The sequence below is a fragment of the Passer montanus genome, unplaced genomic scaffold (assembly GCF_014805655.1).
Source record: "Passer montanus isolate IOZ18808 unplaced genomic scaffold, ASM1480565v1 scaffold5, whole genome shotgun sequence".
NCBI classification, from domain to species: Eukaryota; Metazoa; Chordata; class Aves; order Passeriformes; family Passeridae; genus Passer; species Passer montanus.
Genome location: NW_024369929.1, coordinates 6,295,640 through 6,312,758, shown reverse-complemented (window position 1 = coordinate 6,312,758; position 17,119 = coordinate 6,295,640). Strand labels below are relative to the sequence as shown.

At 43.3% G+C, this 17,119-nt stretch overlaps 2 protein-coding genes across 6 annotated transcripts in view; both read right to left on the bottom strand.

The window, feature by feature from the left end:
- The window catches only part of GNB5 (G protein subunit beta 5), a 30,100-nt gene extending 16,477 nt beyond the window's left edge, over nt 1-13,623 (bottom strand). The window contains exons 1-4 of one of the 5 annotated variants that reach the window (XM_039723302.1): nt 13,607-13,623; nt 10,371-10,511; nt 4,648-4,759; nt 590-726 (exon numbers count right to left, since the gene is read on the bottom strand). In XM_039723302.1, coding sequence (XP_039579236.1) covers nt 590-726; nt 4,648-4,759; nt 10,371-10,493 — 372 coding nt within the window. In that variant the 5' untranslated portion in view covers nt 10,494-10,511; nt 13,607-13,623. Of the gene's footprint in view, nt 1-589; nt 727-4,176; nt 4,219-4,282; nt 4,574-4,647; nt 4,760-10,370; nt 10,512-12,318; nt 12,378-13,606 lie in introns of those variants that run through there. The other 4 variants (XM_039723301.1, XM_039723303.1, XM_039723304.1 and 1 more) reach the window with 4 other exon arrangements.
- Nucleotides 13,624-13,995: 372 nt separating this feature from the next.
- MYO5C (myosin VC) overlaps nt 13,996-17,119 on the bottom strand; it is a 33,886-nt gene continuing 30,762 nt past the window's right edge. The window contains exons 39-41 of the mRNA XM_039723549.1: nt 16,470-16,644; nt 15,868-15,948; nt 13,996-15,612 (exon numbers count right to left, since the gene is read on the bottom strand). Coding sequence (XP_039579483.1) covers nt 15,460-15,612; nt 15,868-15,948; nt 16,470-16,644 — 409 coding nt within the window. The 3' untranslated portion in view covers nt 13,996-15,459. The remainder of the gene's footprint in view (nt 15,613-15,867; nt 15,949-16,469; nt 16,645-17,119) is intronic.

Genomic DNA, 17,119 nt, shown 5'->3' with positions numbered 1-17,119 from the left:
TGAGATGCAACAAGCTCACTCACTGCCATACTGGGCTCAGGATGAACCAGGGGATCTAGAAAGCAATTATCTCATTACCTCTTCCAGCTTATGATCTTCAGCAGGTGTTAGAACTGTTTCTCAAAATGCCCAACTAAATGCAGTAATTTTGGCAGGATATCTGAGGCTTTCAAGGTCATATCAATCATACAGACTGCAGAAGAAAACTCTGTGCATAGAAACCTCTAAAAAATAATCAGCATTTATTCTCTTTTCCTGATTATTTTCTCTGAACACATAACCTGAAAAATTTGCTAAGTATTTAATCTGTAAAGAACAAAGAAATGGATGTAGCCTCACATGAGTCTATTTTTTTTTATTTTAGGAGGGAATATGGAACTATCTGTGTATGACCGGACAAGAAATGTTTAGGATATCTGCTACAAGGGGTGTACCAATGATTCAAAGGTTAAATTTACACTCTCTGAACAAATACATTGCCAATGAACTTCTTTCAGGGCACCTTGAAAACATTTACAATAATGCTGGGTATCATCTGATAGGAGTGGCACACAGCACAGCAAGATTTGTACAGTGCCCAACAGCATACCTGGGAAGAGCTCACAATCCTTCTCTTGTCTTTGCACCAGTCCATGCAGAGAACTTTGTTTCCATGGCCCTTCAGGGTCCTCCTGGTCTTCATCACAAACTGTCCCAGTGCCTCCACACGCTCTGCCACCTGATGAACTGCAGACAGCTGATGGTTAGAGAGCCCTTCATCAAAGCTCTGCCCTGGCAAATAGCTTTTTGTGAGTAATGCCCCCGGAGGGATTAATCCCTGAAGTTTGAGCCCATGGTGCAGTGAGCTCTGCTTCAGAGCTGGCAGGTGGCTAACACCAAGGTGGGTGGCACAGGAACATATTCACCAGATAAAGACAAGGATGAGCTCACTCAGGGTTGAATTCCAGGGATGCAGCAGCTGAAGCTCTTGCAGACCATCCCACCCAAGTGTAAGTGGAAAACAGACTACCCCTTTGCCCCCCTTTACTGGGAAATGCTCAGGTGTGCAGGTGGACAGACAGGTGTTCTGGAGGTGAGACTCCCAGCTGCAGCACTGGGGTGGTGCAGTGGGTACAGGACCTGGCCACTGGCACTGGTGACTGCTGTGCCATCCCTTCTGGTGGCCAGGACACAGCTCTGAGTGAGCAGGAAGCTGGACACTGGCCGTCAGAGTGCACTACCCAACTTTTCAACAATAACTATGGACATCAAGGACTTAGTGGGATGTCCCTTCTACAAAAGAGGGAAACAGAGGGCAGGCAAGCAGCTTTCCTGAGCAGCATCCTCTGCTGGAGAAGTCAGTTCCCTCATACCTCATTTAACAGCAGTACTTTCAGCTGGCATTCTTAAAAAACCCAACAAATTTACATTTCTACTTGTGCAAACTGACTTTGACATAAAATTCATGCAGCTGACACAACTAGAAGGTGTCTCATATAATACTGATGCCTGAGGCTGGGGTCACCTGTAAATGTGTGGGAGAAAGTGTCATCTGAGCAAACCTATTTGCCCTGCTCCAGCATGCTCATCCCGGGTGGAGCTGAGTAGGGCCAGGATGTATCTCAGCAGCCAGGGGCAGCTCTTCACACACAGGGAGGGTGAGACTCACTTCAAGTCCCAGAGATCCTGAGGCTGGAGACTCTGGCACCAGAATTAAAAATTACTCTCTTTAGAGGAGAGCTGATAGGATCCAGCACTTCTGTGTTGTGTGGCTGTCCACACCAAAATCTAACGTGATCCAGCTGCTGCTGCTGGGAGCAATGCCTGGCTCGAACCTTCTGAAATAAATGGAGAAGCTCACAGGCTTTAAAGAGCTGCAAGAGGAAATTCTGAGCTTTTCACTGCCCTGCTGGAGACTGAGCTTCACCCCCATGGCAGGTGGTGCTTTGGAGCTGCCTTGCTATTTCACCCTTCATCACTTTTCTGGGGCTGCAAGAAAGCTGCTGGGCTGGGAAGGGCTGTGACAGTGACAGAGCAGGCATCCTGAACTTACAGACCATTTCTTGGCACAGGCTCAGTGAAGCAATTTCTGCCCAAGGCAGAGACTGATTTCTAGTGGATTACCTTCTCAAGAGTTGTCTTTCAAAGCCACCAGCCCCACAGGCTGTGCCAGAATGATGCCCTCAGCTGAAATCTCTGCTCAACCAGCCTCCCTGAGCCAGGGGACAAGCGCTGTCCACCATTCCTCACGACCTGCCCGTAAGTCAGAAGCAAGTTTCTGAGAAAGTACCATATAAACCCACTGAGGAAAAGATACATTCCCCCTACTACTGCCCACAGAAACCTGCCAAATGATCCAATCAAAAAACATGGAAACACAAGACAGGAGGTTATTATGGCAGCTGGAAAGATGCTTGTGTCCAGAATATATCTGAAAAACACCAACATTTCACAGACACTGGACAAACAGTTTCCATTATGTGAACACAGCTGAGACTCTGAAATTGTCTGGTTTAGCCTCACTGATTCTCTGAGGATGCTTATCTGCAACCACAGCCATAATAATCCTGCTCCTGCCCAGCACAGGTTTGAGAGTCAGACAGTTATTTTTAAGCATTCACCAATATTGTTCAAAGATAGTTGAAAATCATGCACTCACACAAGTAGATTAGCTAAAGCCAGTAAACAGCTTCAGTAGTTTTACAGAAGTCCAGATAAAACTGCCTGTTTTTCTTAAAAATATTGTTTGGCCTGAATAGGAGGTGTGGAATTGATGCAGATACTCTTGGGTCTTTGATCTTTTCTGTGTTGGGTCTAATGGTCTCTCTGGCCCTAAAAATTCATGAATCGTACAAACAGAACAAAATTCTGTCTACACCTAAAATTTAAGGTCTTGAATAGACTCCTTAAAATTATAAGACTGCAAATCAAATGCATGTTTGGCATTTCCTTTTTCTATGCACATTTTTGAGAGCTGCTGTTGAAAACCAATTGAACAAATAAGGGCAATCCTATTTCAGCCAGCTATTTGTTTTGGGAACCACAGAGGGAAAGTCATGATCCGAGCAAAAGAATGCAGAAGATACAATTTTAGATTAGGGAAAAAAAACACCCAAACCAACCAACCATGCAAAAATCAGAAATTATGCCTTATTCTGAAACTTACAAACTCTGCAGAAATAGTACCTGGGAATAATTTAGGTGTAAAAAAGCTCTGATACAGAATCAATGATATAAAATATCATAAGGGAGCATTGTCCTACAGCAGCATAACACTTTTGTCTTAGAAATGCTGTAATGGCTTTGCAGACAGCTTTCCAATGGAAATTCACAGGTCTTATATATGACAAAGAATATCCCATGACTATCCATGGCACACACAGTTAGAGTGCCACTGTAACTGTGGCAAAATTTTGTGAGCAAAAATGGGTTTAAGAATATGCTTAAGAGGTCTGTTAACCAAAGACCCTGCCACTTCTGATATAGAAATGATACTATAGGAATACGGTGATTTATGGTAATGTTTCTGTAATGAGGATATATTTGTTTGTTTAACAATTCTGATTAACAGGACATTCATATAACATGACTGTCTAACTTAGACAAGAAAATGTTCTATTTATTCCAGAATATATATATATATATAATTCCAGAATACATATACATTTATTTATTTTTTATTGTAATCTTTCCCAACCGGAAAATCAAAAGTGTTTTTCAGTCCCTTATTCTTACAAAACACTAAGAACTAAGAACTAAGTCACTGGATACCAGCTCAGACTCCTTTTCAATGCTTAAGGCACCAGAACACATGAAGGAAAAGTTTTAATGACCCACTCATATTTCTAATAGAGTGAGCTACATGATTTCAAATGGAAACAGTAACTTATATGTTTTTCTAAAAAAAAACAAACACCAAAAGAAACAAACTAAACGAAACCAAAACAAAACCCTACAATGTATCGTTGTAATTATAAAATGACATAATGATAATAAAAGTATTTTTTGTATCTCAGAACTTGTGAATAGCTATTTGAAAAGCTCCATTAATGTAAGGTGAGCTTCTTTTTCCTGCCAGGGGCTGGGGGAGGGCCGGGCTGAGGCCAGTCCATGGCATTTCTGCTGGGTTATCCCTGGATCCTGAAGCCGCAGCTGATCCCGGTGAGCTCCACACTGACAGCTCCAGCACTGACTCACCCGCACCTCTGAATCAGCGCCGCATCCCTGCTACTTGTTTCCCTGGCAGAAAAGGGGCAGAGCAGCTGGTTTTGGAAACAACGCTCCTTTTTAAGCCCTTCCACACCTCGGGTGAAATCCCGGCCTCATTAGAGCAAATTCCCATCAACTTCCACACGGCTGGGGTTGATCCTGGCAGCTGACACTGCACCCAGGCACGGCGGGCGAGCGCCGGGCTGCACCCCGGGTGTTCGAGGGGGCCGGGCCGGGCCGGGCCGGGCCGGGGATGCTGCGGGGCCGTGCCCGGCCCCAGGCCCTGCCAGCCCCGGGACACACGGGCACGGCACGGCGCTGGCCGGCCGCAGCGCCTGGGACAGAGCTCCGGCTCCGGCCAGGCCTCAGACCCGCTCCCGGCCCCGTCCCCTCTCCTGGCCGGGCCCTGCCCCGCTCCCGGCCCTGCCCCGCTCCCGCTCCCGGCCCGGCCCCACTCACGCTCCACGTCGTGCAGCTTGGCCCGCTCCTCCTCCAGCTTGCCCTTCAGGGTCTCGGCCTCGCTCTTCAGCGACGCCAGGGTCTCGTTCTCGTGCAGCCCCTCGGTTGCCATCTTTGCAAAGGAAGCGGGGAGAGCGGGGATGAGAGCGGGAGGGAGGAGGAGTTTGCCAGCCCGGCTCCCGGGGATGCTGCCGCGGCTCCTGCTGCCTCAGCAACGGCGCCGGAGCCGGCCCGGGCTCCCCCTCCCCTCCCCGCTGACGTGCAGGCCGGTCCTGAGCACGCACACCGTGGGGACCAGCATCCCCGCCATGCCCATCCTGCCGGCTGCACCATCCCCATCCTGCCCATCCTGCCCCTGCAGCATCCCCATCCTGCCGGTCCTGCCGGCTGCAGCATCCCCATCCTGCCGGCTGCAGCATCCCCATCCTGCCCGCTGCACCATCCCCATCCTGCCCCTGCACCATCCCTATCCTGCCCGCTGCATCATCCCCATCCTGCCCATCCTGCCGGCTGCACCATCCCATCCTGCCCCTGCAGCATCCCCATCCTGCCGGCCGGCTGCACCATCCCCATCCTGCCCATCCTGCCCCTGCAGCATCCCCATCCTGCCGGTCCTGCCGGCTGCAGCATCCCCATCCTGCCGGCTGCAGCATCCCCATCCTGCCCGCTGCACCATCCCCATCCTGCCCCTGCACCATCCCATCCTGCCCCTGCACCATCCCCATCCTGCCCCTGCACCATCCCTATCCTGCCCGCTGCATCATCCCCATCCTGCCCATCCTGCCGGCTGCACCATCCCATCCTGCCCCTGCAGCATCCCCATCCTGCCCCTGTCCAGCCGCTCCACCATCCCCTGCTCCAGCATCCCAGTGGTCTCCAGGCCGGCAGCTGGGACCAGCCTCACCTCCTACCCTGCTCCTACACATATCCCAGGCCCTCTTCACAGCCCAAAGGTTTCATTTCCACAGAAACACATGCCAGTGGCTTTTTCTGCTACATACATGAACTTGTTTGTACAAGTTGCACAACGGGGGAGAAAGAAGAAAAAAAAAAGCCATCGGTCACCCCAATGGCATTTTAAAATATCAGATTGGGAAGACAGATCTTGTTCAGTGTTACCGAGTCCCATCTTAGCTCCATCACTCCTGATACTCCTGTGGGTAGGGGTTACTGGGAGAATCAGCTATGCAGGTCTCTGGCCCAGTTCCTGGGCCAGCAGGACAGATGCAGTGGTGAAAACTTCTCTCTACTGTGCTTTGAATTCCTGATTTTTGAATTTGGTGTTATCAGGGTTCCTTTCCTTTTTGTTTCTCTCCTTAGACAAGCTACCCCTTGTGCCCCTTGTATATCCTAGTCTCAGATGTGCACGTTAGAGTCTGTAGCGTTCCCATCTCTTGAAACAGAGCAGTTTCCAAAATCCCAAAGAGTAATAAATAGCCCTCCACTTTGGTGTGGTGTGAGCCCCGGGGCTCAGCTCTTTGGGTTCTGCTCATATGAAGATGTGCTGGGCACAGGGAGCAGCTGATGCTTCCAGAGAAAGAACCGTGGCACACAGCTTTTTTTGGGAGTTCCTTGAAAATGTCCTCCCAATTCATTGCAGAATTGTCCTTCATCTACAAGGAGTAACTCTGTGCAAATTGACGCCCATTATCTCTCTTTAGCCAGAAAATAGACAATCCAGTGGCTATTGTTCAACCTGGGGATGTGCCAAGATTGGAGAGGAGATAAGAAAATGCTTGTTTGCAGCTGTTGTTTGGACTCTGGGCACATCCTGGACAAAGCGTGTGTCTCAGAGAAAACAGAAGTCCCTTCCCACACTGGGTTTGGAAGCAGTGCTGCTGTCCAGCTGGGATGCAGAGGCTGCTGAGCTCCTCACCTTCAGTCTGGAGCTGAACTCGGGCCCCGGTATGGCCGTGTCCACAAGATCCCTTTTAGTCAATGGCTCTGCAGGCAGAAGCCAGGTTACTTCACTGTGAATCAAATGCAGTGGATCTATGTCCAGTCTTCTCACTGTCCACAGAAACTGGTGTGGTCTAACCCAACCAGCCCGATGGCCATGTAGGCAACCCTGAACTCATCACCAAAAAAAGTGTAGGCAGTATAAGCTATGGGTTCACACACTGCTGGACAGAGGAACATCCTTCAAAGCCCCCAAGAGTAACCAGCACATTGCAAATGCCTTCCAGCACAGACTATGCCAAGGAAATAAAAATTGGGTATTTCTAAAGTGATACCAAAAGAACATAAAATAAGCAAAACCAAGAAACCCAAAGATCCTTTAGCAGGAAAGTGACAGAAAGCTTCTTCCAGTGCATTATCTTCAGGTCTGAAAAATTAAACCTACTTATATTAAACTCAATAATGTAGCTGTATCCTGGGGGACTAACAGAAGTAGATTCTGAAGAAGAAACCTCATTTTTGAAGAATTCTAATCTATAACAAATGCCTTATTTCTGACACCTGATAAGTGTGGAGAGGCCCAGAAGTTAAACCCAACAAACGGAGTGTAGGAAATTCCTTTGCCTTGATAGGAATGCATCAGCTCTCAGGAATTTGGCATAGATAACACCTATGTGTCAGACAGTTGGCATAGTTCTAACAGTGAAAAATCCAGTTTCTTGCCTTACTGATGTGAACAGTCTCACTGCCTTGTGGAATGGGATTAAAAAATCTACAAAGAGCAGCACAGAAGGTGAGAGTCTTTGGGAACTGTACATGTGCAGGCTGATACGTGATACTAATCCTGCAATGATGGGGTCAGCAGAGCCAGGAGGTGGCAGGGAAGCCTCTGCTGAAGAGACTGAGCTGTAGAAGTCTATGATACATAATGTATAATTCACTGGTTTGAAAAAAGAAAATTAAAAAGTATTTAGCTCATCTGACCAACTCCTGCTTAAATGCCCATGCCATCATTAGCTAACCATGCAAAAATACAGGTTAGGGTAAGGCCAACTGGGAGCTTTAAATAAAATGAACCAGGGCTGAATTAATTTAGATGATAGCTTAGTACTCCATCAATGAGTGCCACGCATGGCAAATACACCAGATTGCAGTGATGAGTGAGGGGCTCCATGGAAGAAGGTTGGAACTGCTCTGGTAACACTGGGGAAAATGAAGGATCTAGCAGTATAAAACAAATTGTTGCCTACCTCAAAAGTCAGGCCTTTAAAATAAGTTTTCTTTCTCACTAATTCACCAGCTGATATCTTTTCAAGTTGTAAACTGATTTTGTGGTGAAACTAAACCAGCAAACATTGAGTTTCTACTGATCAGCACCAAACTCCAAAGCAGGCAAAACCCTAGAGGAAGAAGATTATTTTGTCTAAAAGGCAAACAATTGAAGTAGGATGATATCAACACTGGGAATCAGCAATTTCTGATTCTGTTATCCCTCAACATATGTTGTTTTTGGGGAAATCACCAAGACTGGCTGATGAAAATGCATGTGTACATCTGCTGGACTGAAATTAGGAGTTGCACATCAGGGAGTGCAGAAAGATCAGCCAGTTAGACACCACAATGTGCACATGCATCCACAAGCACAACTGTGGCAAAGGACAGATTGTGCATTTTGATATAAGCCAAACCTTACACACAGCTCTGAAAAAAAACATTTAAAAGTCAAGGATGGAATTTGCCTACTTGTGTGTATTTCTGTGCTAGTGCAAAGAGCTCTCTGTGTTCTGAATATTTGCTTTTAACCTTTTAGAAAACATGAAGCAAGCTGAAGCCAGATCTACCAGAAAGCCCCGGACCCCTGTGCAGTGCCATTGGGAAGCCTAACAGGCTGTTAGGTACTGATGCAATTCCTCCTGAAGTCTCAGTCTGCTTCCACCTTCCAGCTGTTCCAGCTGCTAAGAGTCTGACCTCCTTACTGCCAATAACAGGGAGAAAGTTGCAGGAACTTTAAATAACAAACAGCCAGTTTCCTGCAATTCCAGCATGCATTTATCAAGTCGTGCAAAAATTTACTGAATAAATAGCCAAGAAGGCTGCTGGCCAAGAAGGACCCAAACAAAGCAGCAATTTCAGTTGGGAGAAGCAAACAACCTGGGAAGGGACTGCCTTTTGTCTTGCAGTCATTACATCTAAACTTCCTCCTAAACAAAGTAATGCATGGGAATGTGCTGTGTCAGGCAGTAAATTGTACACATGTACCACCTCCACCTCCAAATCAGTGCTCTCATCTCCCTGTACAACAGGGCTGTGTAAACACAGCTTGCTAAGCCTTTTAGCAACTCTGCAGAGATCATTTCATCTCACACTCACATACAACAAACTGTTGGACCCTACGGTAGAGAACACTTCTGGGGAGGAAACAGTGATGGATGTCTTCTCCAACTGAATGCATGATGGTTTAGGAAGATAAAATAAAACTACTGCAAGCTGGACAGCAAAATTCTGAAGTTTACAGAAGGAGTTTTGGAGGCCAGCTCTTCAATAGCCACATTAGGTTCATGACCTTAGCTGTGTATTTCACCTAAAAAAACCCCACTGTGATGTCTCTGGAACAGACCTCCCTACCAGGAGGGTGGGGTATCAGCTCACCACTAATTGCTGGAGCTTAGAAAGCCTCCAACAGAAGACATTTCACCGCTCTGCAACTTTTTCCCACCTTATTCTCATTGTAGCAACTTCCAGCTCTCACCCAGGTACTGCAGGTAGCCCAACCTGGTCACAGTAGGAAATGTGGGCACAAAGGAGTTGTGACAGCCCTTCACTGGTGTCTGAGACAGACTAGGTGAATGCCATCTCCCCTGTTTCTAGTGAATGTCTGTTGTGATGATTTAATATTTTGTTGTTGTTGCTGTTAAGTTCCTTCAAAGGCAAGTGGGAAACTCAAGATCATAGGCCAAGCAGAGCACACATGTATCTCAGGGAAGAGATGGGCACATAACATTTGCACAGCAAGTGTGGTACCCTAGGGTAAAAAGCTTATGGCCATTTTCCAATCAAGAATCATAAAAAGTATCCTTAAACCCTGGGGCCACCTTGCTTGTAGGTTTGTGGAAACACCAGTTGTCTGTCTGGCAGTATGTTGGGGAAGATGAAACAGGAAAGCCTTATAAATATGATTGCCTGGTAAAAGATTTTGAGAACATGGAAACTATAAATGAGATTGAAATGAAAGCAAGCTTTGAGATACCTTAGTTACTGAATGACTGGAAAACAATGGTATGGCTGGCTGAAGGTAATCCCCTTTTGATGGAACAACACCTTCTGCTTGCAGACAAGTCCAAGAGTCAGAGCAGACCCTACTAGCTTGGCAGAAGGGGTCCAAAGAGTAGTTTTTAGGGTTTAAAATGTAACACAGTATGGTAATGTAATGATTCTTATAGGCTGTATGTAAATGCTATATAGGATGTGTATCTTGTACTAGATTGGCTAGTGAGAATTAGGATGTTCAGCACAGAAGATTTATGGTATTGTAACAGGAACTTCTCACTCTTTTACTCTTTTGTGCTCTCTCTCATCCTCTTTACCTCTCTCTCTCTTTCTCGGGCCTGCTCTGAGCTGTGTATTGCACCCAGGCCCTTTGCAATAAACCACGAGTTCCACGACCTGCCTTGCGAGATCTCTCACCTCCGTCTGTCCCAGCCATGCCACCCGCTGTCCCTCCCACAGCAGTCTGTGAGCCAGCAGTGCTGATTTGCTGCTCAGAACCAGGCAGCTCACAGAGCCCTGCTCCATGCCCCGTGGTGGCTGTGGCTCCGTGCCGTTACCATCTCCACGCAGAGCGAGCAGTAGCTGCGCTGTTCTGATTTCACAGAAACAGGCCTCAGGGGCTTCTCCTTGCCGCACTTGTCGCAGGGACCAAACACAATTGCTAAAAAGGTCTGGTCCATCTTGGTGGGTCACGGGAGCTGAAAGAGAAGAAGGAGGAGAGCATGCACAAAGTCCAGCACAGAGCTTCCCACCACTGCTGTGCCAGCTAAGGAACCTGGGCTGGATGTAGGCATCTGTAGGCTGGATAATCTCTCTCTGGGACTAATCCCTCGAGCTGGATGAACTGTCACTATAAACAAGACAGTCATGTTCTCTGCAGAGTCTTTTTTTATGAAGAAAAACATACAGCAAAACATATTTACACACACCATTGTAATATGTGCTGTGCATATGGGTTCACTACGTGTGGGAAAGTATTTTTAATTTGTACTTAGGCATTGCCAGCAGACAATAACCTGAAATCCACAGCAACAGATGGACTTCTGGGAAACCTGCACTGATCAATAAGTTTTGTTTTTCCACTGTATTATAAAATAGTCATTATTATGCATTATTTTAAAAGCTGAAAATATGGCCTAGGATTTGGTCAGCAGCAGCTACAAAATATTATGACCAATATGCTGTTTGAGCAGAAATTGATGCTTCAAACACACTGACAGCTGGGTCATTACAAATCCACTTTTGTTCTCAAGCCAGGCATCTCTAAGATCAAAGCACTATCACCAACAGAGTATTAAAATCTACTTGAGAGTCAGACAAACAAATGAGAATAATATTGCAGTGTCATTTTTGTCTGTAAATTTTTCATAGGGAAAACAAGACCTTTCACCTCTTCTAAAAATGGAAGTTTTTAACAATATTTAGACTTGTACATAAAAAAATAATTTGTGGTAAACAATCAGAAGTAGTTATCGCAAGAGAGATTTAAATGGAACAAAAGAAATTCAATGACCTATGACATTTTAGAATTTGTCTGGCTGGACATTATACAAAAATCAAACCAAACTTTACTCTGTGTACTTGTCTCCATCCTGCTGTTTATTCTTATGTATTTCAGTGGACTATTTGAAAAGTAAGACAATAAATGCACTGCTCACTTTTAAGTAAATACAAGTTTTGGTGTTGTCTCCAGGGGATGCATGACTTCATCCCAATACATGTGGGAAGAAGAAATCTGTCCTGGAAGGAACTGCAGTGTAGTAATTTAATATTTTCATGGAGATTTCAGTCAACAGCCAAGGAGGTTTATATTCCACTTGATGAAAGCAGCAAATATGGCCTGAAGCTTTCAATGTATTTTTTTGCAAATGTGAACCTGAGACCACAAGCTGCCACCCTTTCCAGGGGAGCTTCTCTGTGCAGGTATTGCTCAGTAAAATGCCTGTGGTGCCTGGGCTCAGCTCTCCTAGATCCTTAGAACTGGACATTGACAACTGAATAACCTGTTATTCCAAGGTGCTCAGAATTAGTGGTTCCCTGAGGAACAAAATGTCATCAGTAGCTCCAGACACTTTTGACAAGGATCTAATGGGCTTGGAATAAATACTCTGGGCAGAATTAATCTTTGATAAAATATGAGAATTGGCTGGAGTAATGTACAGGAGGAACCATACCTGCTATCAGTATTTTACTTCAGATGAGATTATGACACATTCCAAAATTCTACTACAAGAGAAGCCACCAAAAGTTCTGAATAATTAAAAAGTAGTATTACTGCTGACATAGTATACAAATCTACCACTATGACAAATTTACAAAAGACATTTAAAGCAAAAAGGTTTAAAACCCTTACAAGTTCTAGCATTGTAGCCTGATTTTTTAATCTTACTAGGTTTTTAAAGGTACATTAGAAATTTAAAGATGGTGAATCATTAAGAAATGTGTTATTACAGAGAAATTCTGTACAATGAATCTTGTTGTAAAATAAAAAAAAAAAATACCCACCTTTTCAGAGAGCAAGAACCTGGAGATTCTCAAGATGACTAAGTAAGCCTGTGCAGCTGCTAACGTAGAAAGACAACCTTCTATTAATTCTACTTAAAGGTATTTAAAGCTCAGCCTCTCCAGTTGCATCACCTCAGATCAGTTACATACTGGGGATTACTGATAATGACTTTATTTTAACTGCCCTCTTTTAGAACAGAAAGAACAGAACAGAAACTATTAGGCAAGCTAGACCTTACCTACCTGTTCCATACAGCAGCTTTTTTTGATGGTTTGTTTATAAATAAGTATTTGCTTGTTAACAAATATCAAAGCTGAAATATACTGGGGATGTGACTGACCACTGATTTTTCCAACTATCAACTTGGTATTCTGACAAACAGCACTGCCAATATTTTCTCATATTCTTAAAAAAATTGACAAGTGTAACAAATTGAGTACTGTTCATGCTGGTTTTTCCTTTATTATACTTCTACAATTCTCCTGTTCTAAGACAGTAAATTTAAAGTCAATAGGATTAAAAATTGCTGCTTTTCTTGCACTCTTTGAAAAAAAACTTTGGGATAGTTATGAAATCATGTCTGAAATTTTTCAGAACTGCTGAAGGTCACATCTATTATTAAGACTCTATGGAAGGCACTGAATTAATGCCATTAGATTTCACATTTGGTAGTCAAAGGGGGATCTGAGGGGAAAAAGACAGAACTGAACCTCAGCCCAGTAGAGACTTGGGTATAAGTAACCAGTCCTAATCACTTTTTATTAGAGTATTATGGGAACACAGGACTGAAAGGGAACACCTGTGCTGCTAAGCTCTATTCCCAGACACTGCAGGAGTCACAAGTCTAAACACATCCAAAAATGCCAAAAGCATCCTGCACATCTCTCCAAAAGCCATTTCAGTGCTTCCCCACTGCAGTAAGGATCACCATTCAACACTTCCCCATTTGAATGAAATACCTTTCTCCTTTAGCATCATTCTAGGAAAGTTAATCTCACTAATGCCCCTCCACTAAAACTGGTCCTTATAATCAGAAGAATAACAGAGAACAAAAATAGTTTTGCACTTCAATTCTGGCTGAAGGCATTAATATCAGCAAAAGCAAGATAAGTTCTGAGAGCATACAGTAAGCTGGATAATTTTAAACTTTGTTTTAAAAATATACTTTGTTGTTTGCATACACAGCATTAATAGCACACTCCACACAAAGCTCTCGAAATAACAAAGCATCAAATTGTCAGAACAGTTTTCCTTGATCAACAATTTTTGTCACAACAGCACACGCACCTTGACACCTCTCTGTGATGTGGATCAAGAGTGGGCTGTGATTTTCCTCACGTCAGCCAGGTAACAGACACACAGCTCCAGGAGCTGCAAAAAAAGGCTGTGCACAATTTGCAGCAACAAAAGTTGCTTCCATTAAACTATTTCCAGAAATTCATGAGGAGCCAAGGACAGCACACAATGCTGACAGGAAGAGACACAATGTTACAGCAAAGCAACTAAATTAAATAAATGTTTCTGGTGCAGTACAAGACTGACAACACTCACAAATGTTCACATAGTTCCAAGTAACTTCTTTCAAATGATTCCATACTGAAAACATAACTATTTCATCACACAAAGAACTACAAATTGATTTAAAACTTCTTTATTTAATATGTTAAAATAGTCTACCTACATGTGTGATCTTTTGTACAGCTTTTATTGTTATTGAATAAACCACAAAATGTTTCCTTCATATATTTTGACTATATCTCTGTGGATATCATGAGGAATATGACACTGTACATGGTAAGCACCAGGAACACTAAATAGCAAGAATTATTCCCTCTTTATACTTAAAGGTTGTTTGTGAAATTAAACAAGTACTAACACTGTAGTAATAGTAAAAAAAAAAAATCAAATAAATTGTTCCTTAAATTAATTCATTATAATCCTTTAGCTATTTCAGAGCTTTAGTACTTGATTTTAATAACTATGGCAGACAGAGTAGCTAGAAACCCAGCATTAGTTATCTATTTGAGGACAGTCACCCTTGTGGTGAGGTGAATGCTATTTCCCCTGCTGTTCTGACAGGTCCAGCACAAAATAAAGTTATGTTTTACTCCCTGACCACAGGGAGATGGCTGAACAAAGCAGAAAGGAGACCATTTCTGCATTTAAAGATCCTGCAACTGAAATCACATAAGTAAAGGTGAAATGTAAGGAATTAAGCTTGGTTTATCATTAACACCAGGCCACAGTTGCTGCATCTGCTCCTACTCAGTCTCTGGACTGGAGGAGAGAAACCAGCAAAATGAGAAAGGCAGAAAGGTGATGTGTGCATACTCAGTGTGTATTCTGAAATACATTACACTGCAGATGGAAACAAACCAGGAGATGACTCCTGCCTTTCAGAGAACCAAGCCTGTACTTCAAACCTGGATCACAACATGAATTTTATATCTAACTTTTCTATTACAATAGCCAATAGTGAGTCCAAACTTGGCACTATAGAGAACAAAACTGAAACCTGTCTCCAAGAAGAAGAGCACCTGAGTGCCTTCTCTGGTCAAGGAGCTGTACAGAATGCCTGAGCTGCAGAGAGCTGAGCCAGCCTGCCTACAGTAAGACATTGTGGGTTTGTAACAGCCATTCTCTTAGATTGATCTCAGTTCCCCTCTTCACAGAAAGGTGAAAGCCAGTCTCAGATATATCAAGGCAAAGAATAAAATTGCCTTGGGAAGAAAAACACCCCTCTCATTACAGGAAGTGAAGGCAAAGAAAATTGTAAAGCACTAACATCAATCACATGCCAGTCTTCCCCTCTGACTGCTGCTGACAGGGCAGCAATGAAAACTTGTCAGATAAATGCTTTTCTTGTCAGCTGTGGACTAAAAACTGTATGGTAGGCTTTGTGTCCAGGTGATGATATAAAGTTATTCTTGTAGGACTGAAATGAAGGAAGAAGAGTAAGAAAAGGGAGAAGGAAATAACACAACAAAATTACTCCTACTCTTCAAGTCTTGACCAATGAACAAGTTTTTAACAGCTTCATTCACTGCACACTGCCATACTTTCCAGCAGCTGGTGAAATGAACCATGAAAGTCTGCTGTCTTTATAGAGTCTCTGAGGAAATACCAATTCACTGGTTTTATTAAACCCTCGTGAGAAAGCCAAGTTTGAAGCTGCTGGGGACTTGTATCAGTTCCAAAGCATGTGGAGAGGGGGTGAAAGGAAACGTCACTTGAAAGAGATGCTTGGTATCAAGCATCAGCTGTGGAACATCCTCACGGTTGTTTAGCATAGCCTGAAATCAGAACAGAAAGAGTGTGAAAACAATGAATTAAGAATCAAAGCAAAGCCAGTACATTGCTTTCTTCCCATGGCAAATCTTGCTTTTTCATGATGTTAGGCAGATTTGCTTGCATCACTTTCAAGTGTCTAGAAGACACTACTTAGTAATAATGTGATGTAAAGGTCAAGTACAACTGTAAAGCACCAAAACTCATGTGTATGAAGTACCCTGTAAGCTGAATACAGAAATAGCAGTTGCAGCTCTTACCTGGACCTTCCGAACAAACGATGGAGTCACTCTTTTCTCAAAGTCATCTATTGGAGTGTATGAGTTCAGGATCTTAACTATCTGCTCAAATTACAAAAGACTATTTTAGTGTGTTGTAAAAAGGGAGAAGACAAAAAGAGGAAAGCATTATTATGACATTCTTACTGATATTTAATTAAAGTTTCAGTAAAACATTTTACAGTAAAGAGAGAATTTTGATTTGTCATCTACTGAGCTGTTACATATATGATGATTGCTATGACTCATTTCCAGAGGTGTCAGCAGATCAAGGAGATGTAGAAAAAGCTGACTTGATTAAGGGAAACAATAAAAAAACCCCTGTGACATACTAAAAAAAATACATTGTGGAACAAAAATGTGGGATACAACAAAGCACAAAAGCATTCACTAGGGGAGCAGTTAAAATGCTCAAAACAATCAGGAATAAGGAGTTAAAATTTCAGTTTAACAAATGATGATGTGGAATGCTGAAGAATGCTACTTTTATGAAATGAAAGTCAAATGGCTTTTTGCAACAAATTATTTTAGATAGCTAAGATTCTGCAATCAGTGCTGCCAGAAGAAAACAGATGGTTCATTACCTGCACAGTAGAAAGAGATGTGCAGTGTTCACATATTTCCTTGGCATCATCATCTGTGATCTTTTTAACCTGAAGGAGCCAGGCTGCTTGAGACAGGGGCTCCAAAGTTTCTTTGGCATTGCTGCTTTGAAGATTCTTGTCCTTAAGCCATTCTTCCAAGTAGCTGATATTACATCTGGGTTAAACCATGAATAAAGAACAGAAATGTCAGGTTCCCCTTGACGAGCAGGTTACTTTGAAGACTGCTAAGGAAGGAAGTGTCTTCTAATGTTGTGTTCAAATGAATATATTTTAAGTTAAAAACAATACCTGCAGGTCATAAAAACCAAGCAATTAATAGCTTATTGCACTATAAATTAAATCCTTGTTATACTTAAATTCTTTTTTTTTCTTCATTGTCTATTTTTAACGCTTGGCTAACAGAACGTAAATTATTAGTTTAGCTGCTGTTTCCAGAAAATTACTAACATATACTGGCATTGTCTACTGCACTATATGACATTAAAACATTTATTTGCAACTGAGCATGTACAGGAAATGAGAACAATCTTTGCTGTTACAAAGCAGGGCCAGGCTTACAACAGATGATCAGCTTTCTTCTAATAATGTTCCTAGATGGGCCAAGATTTTACTGATTTTCCTTCACCTGA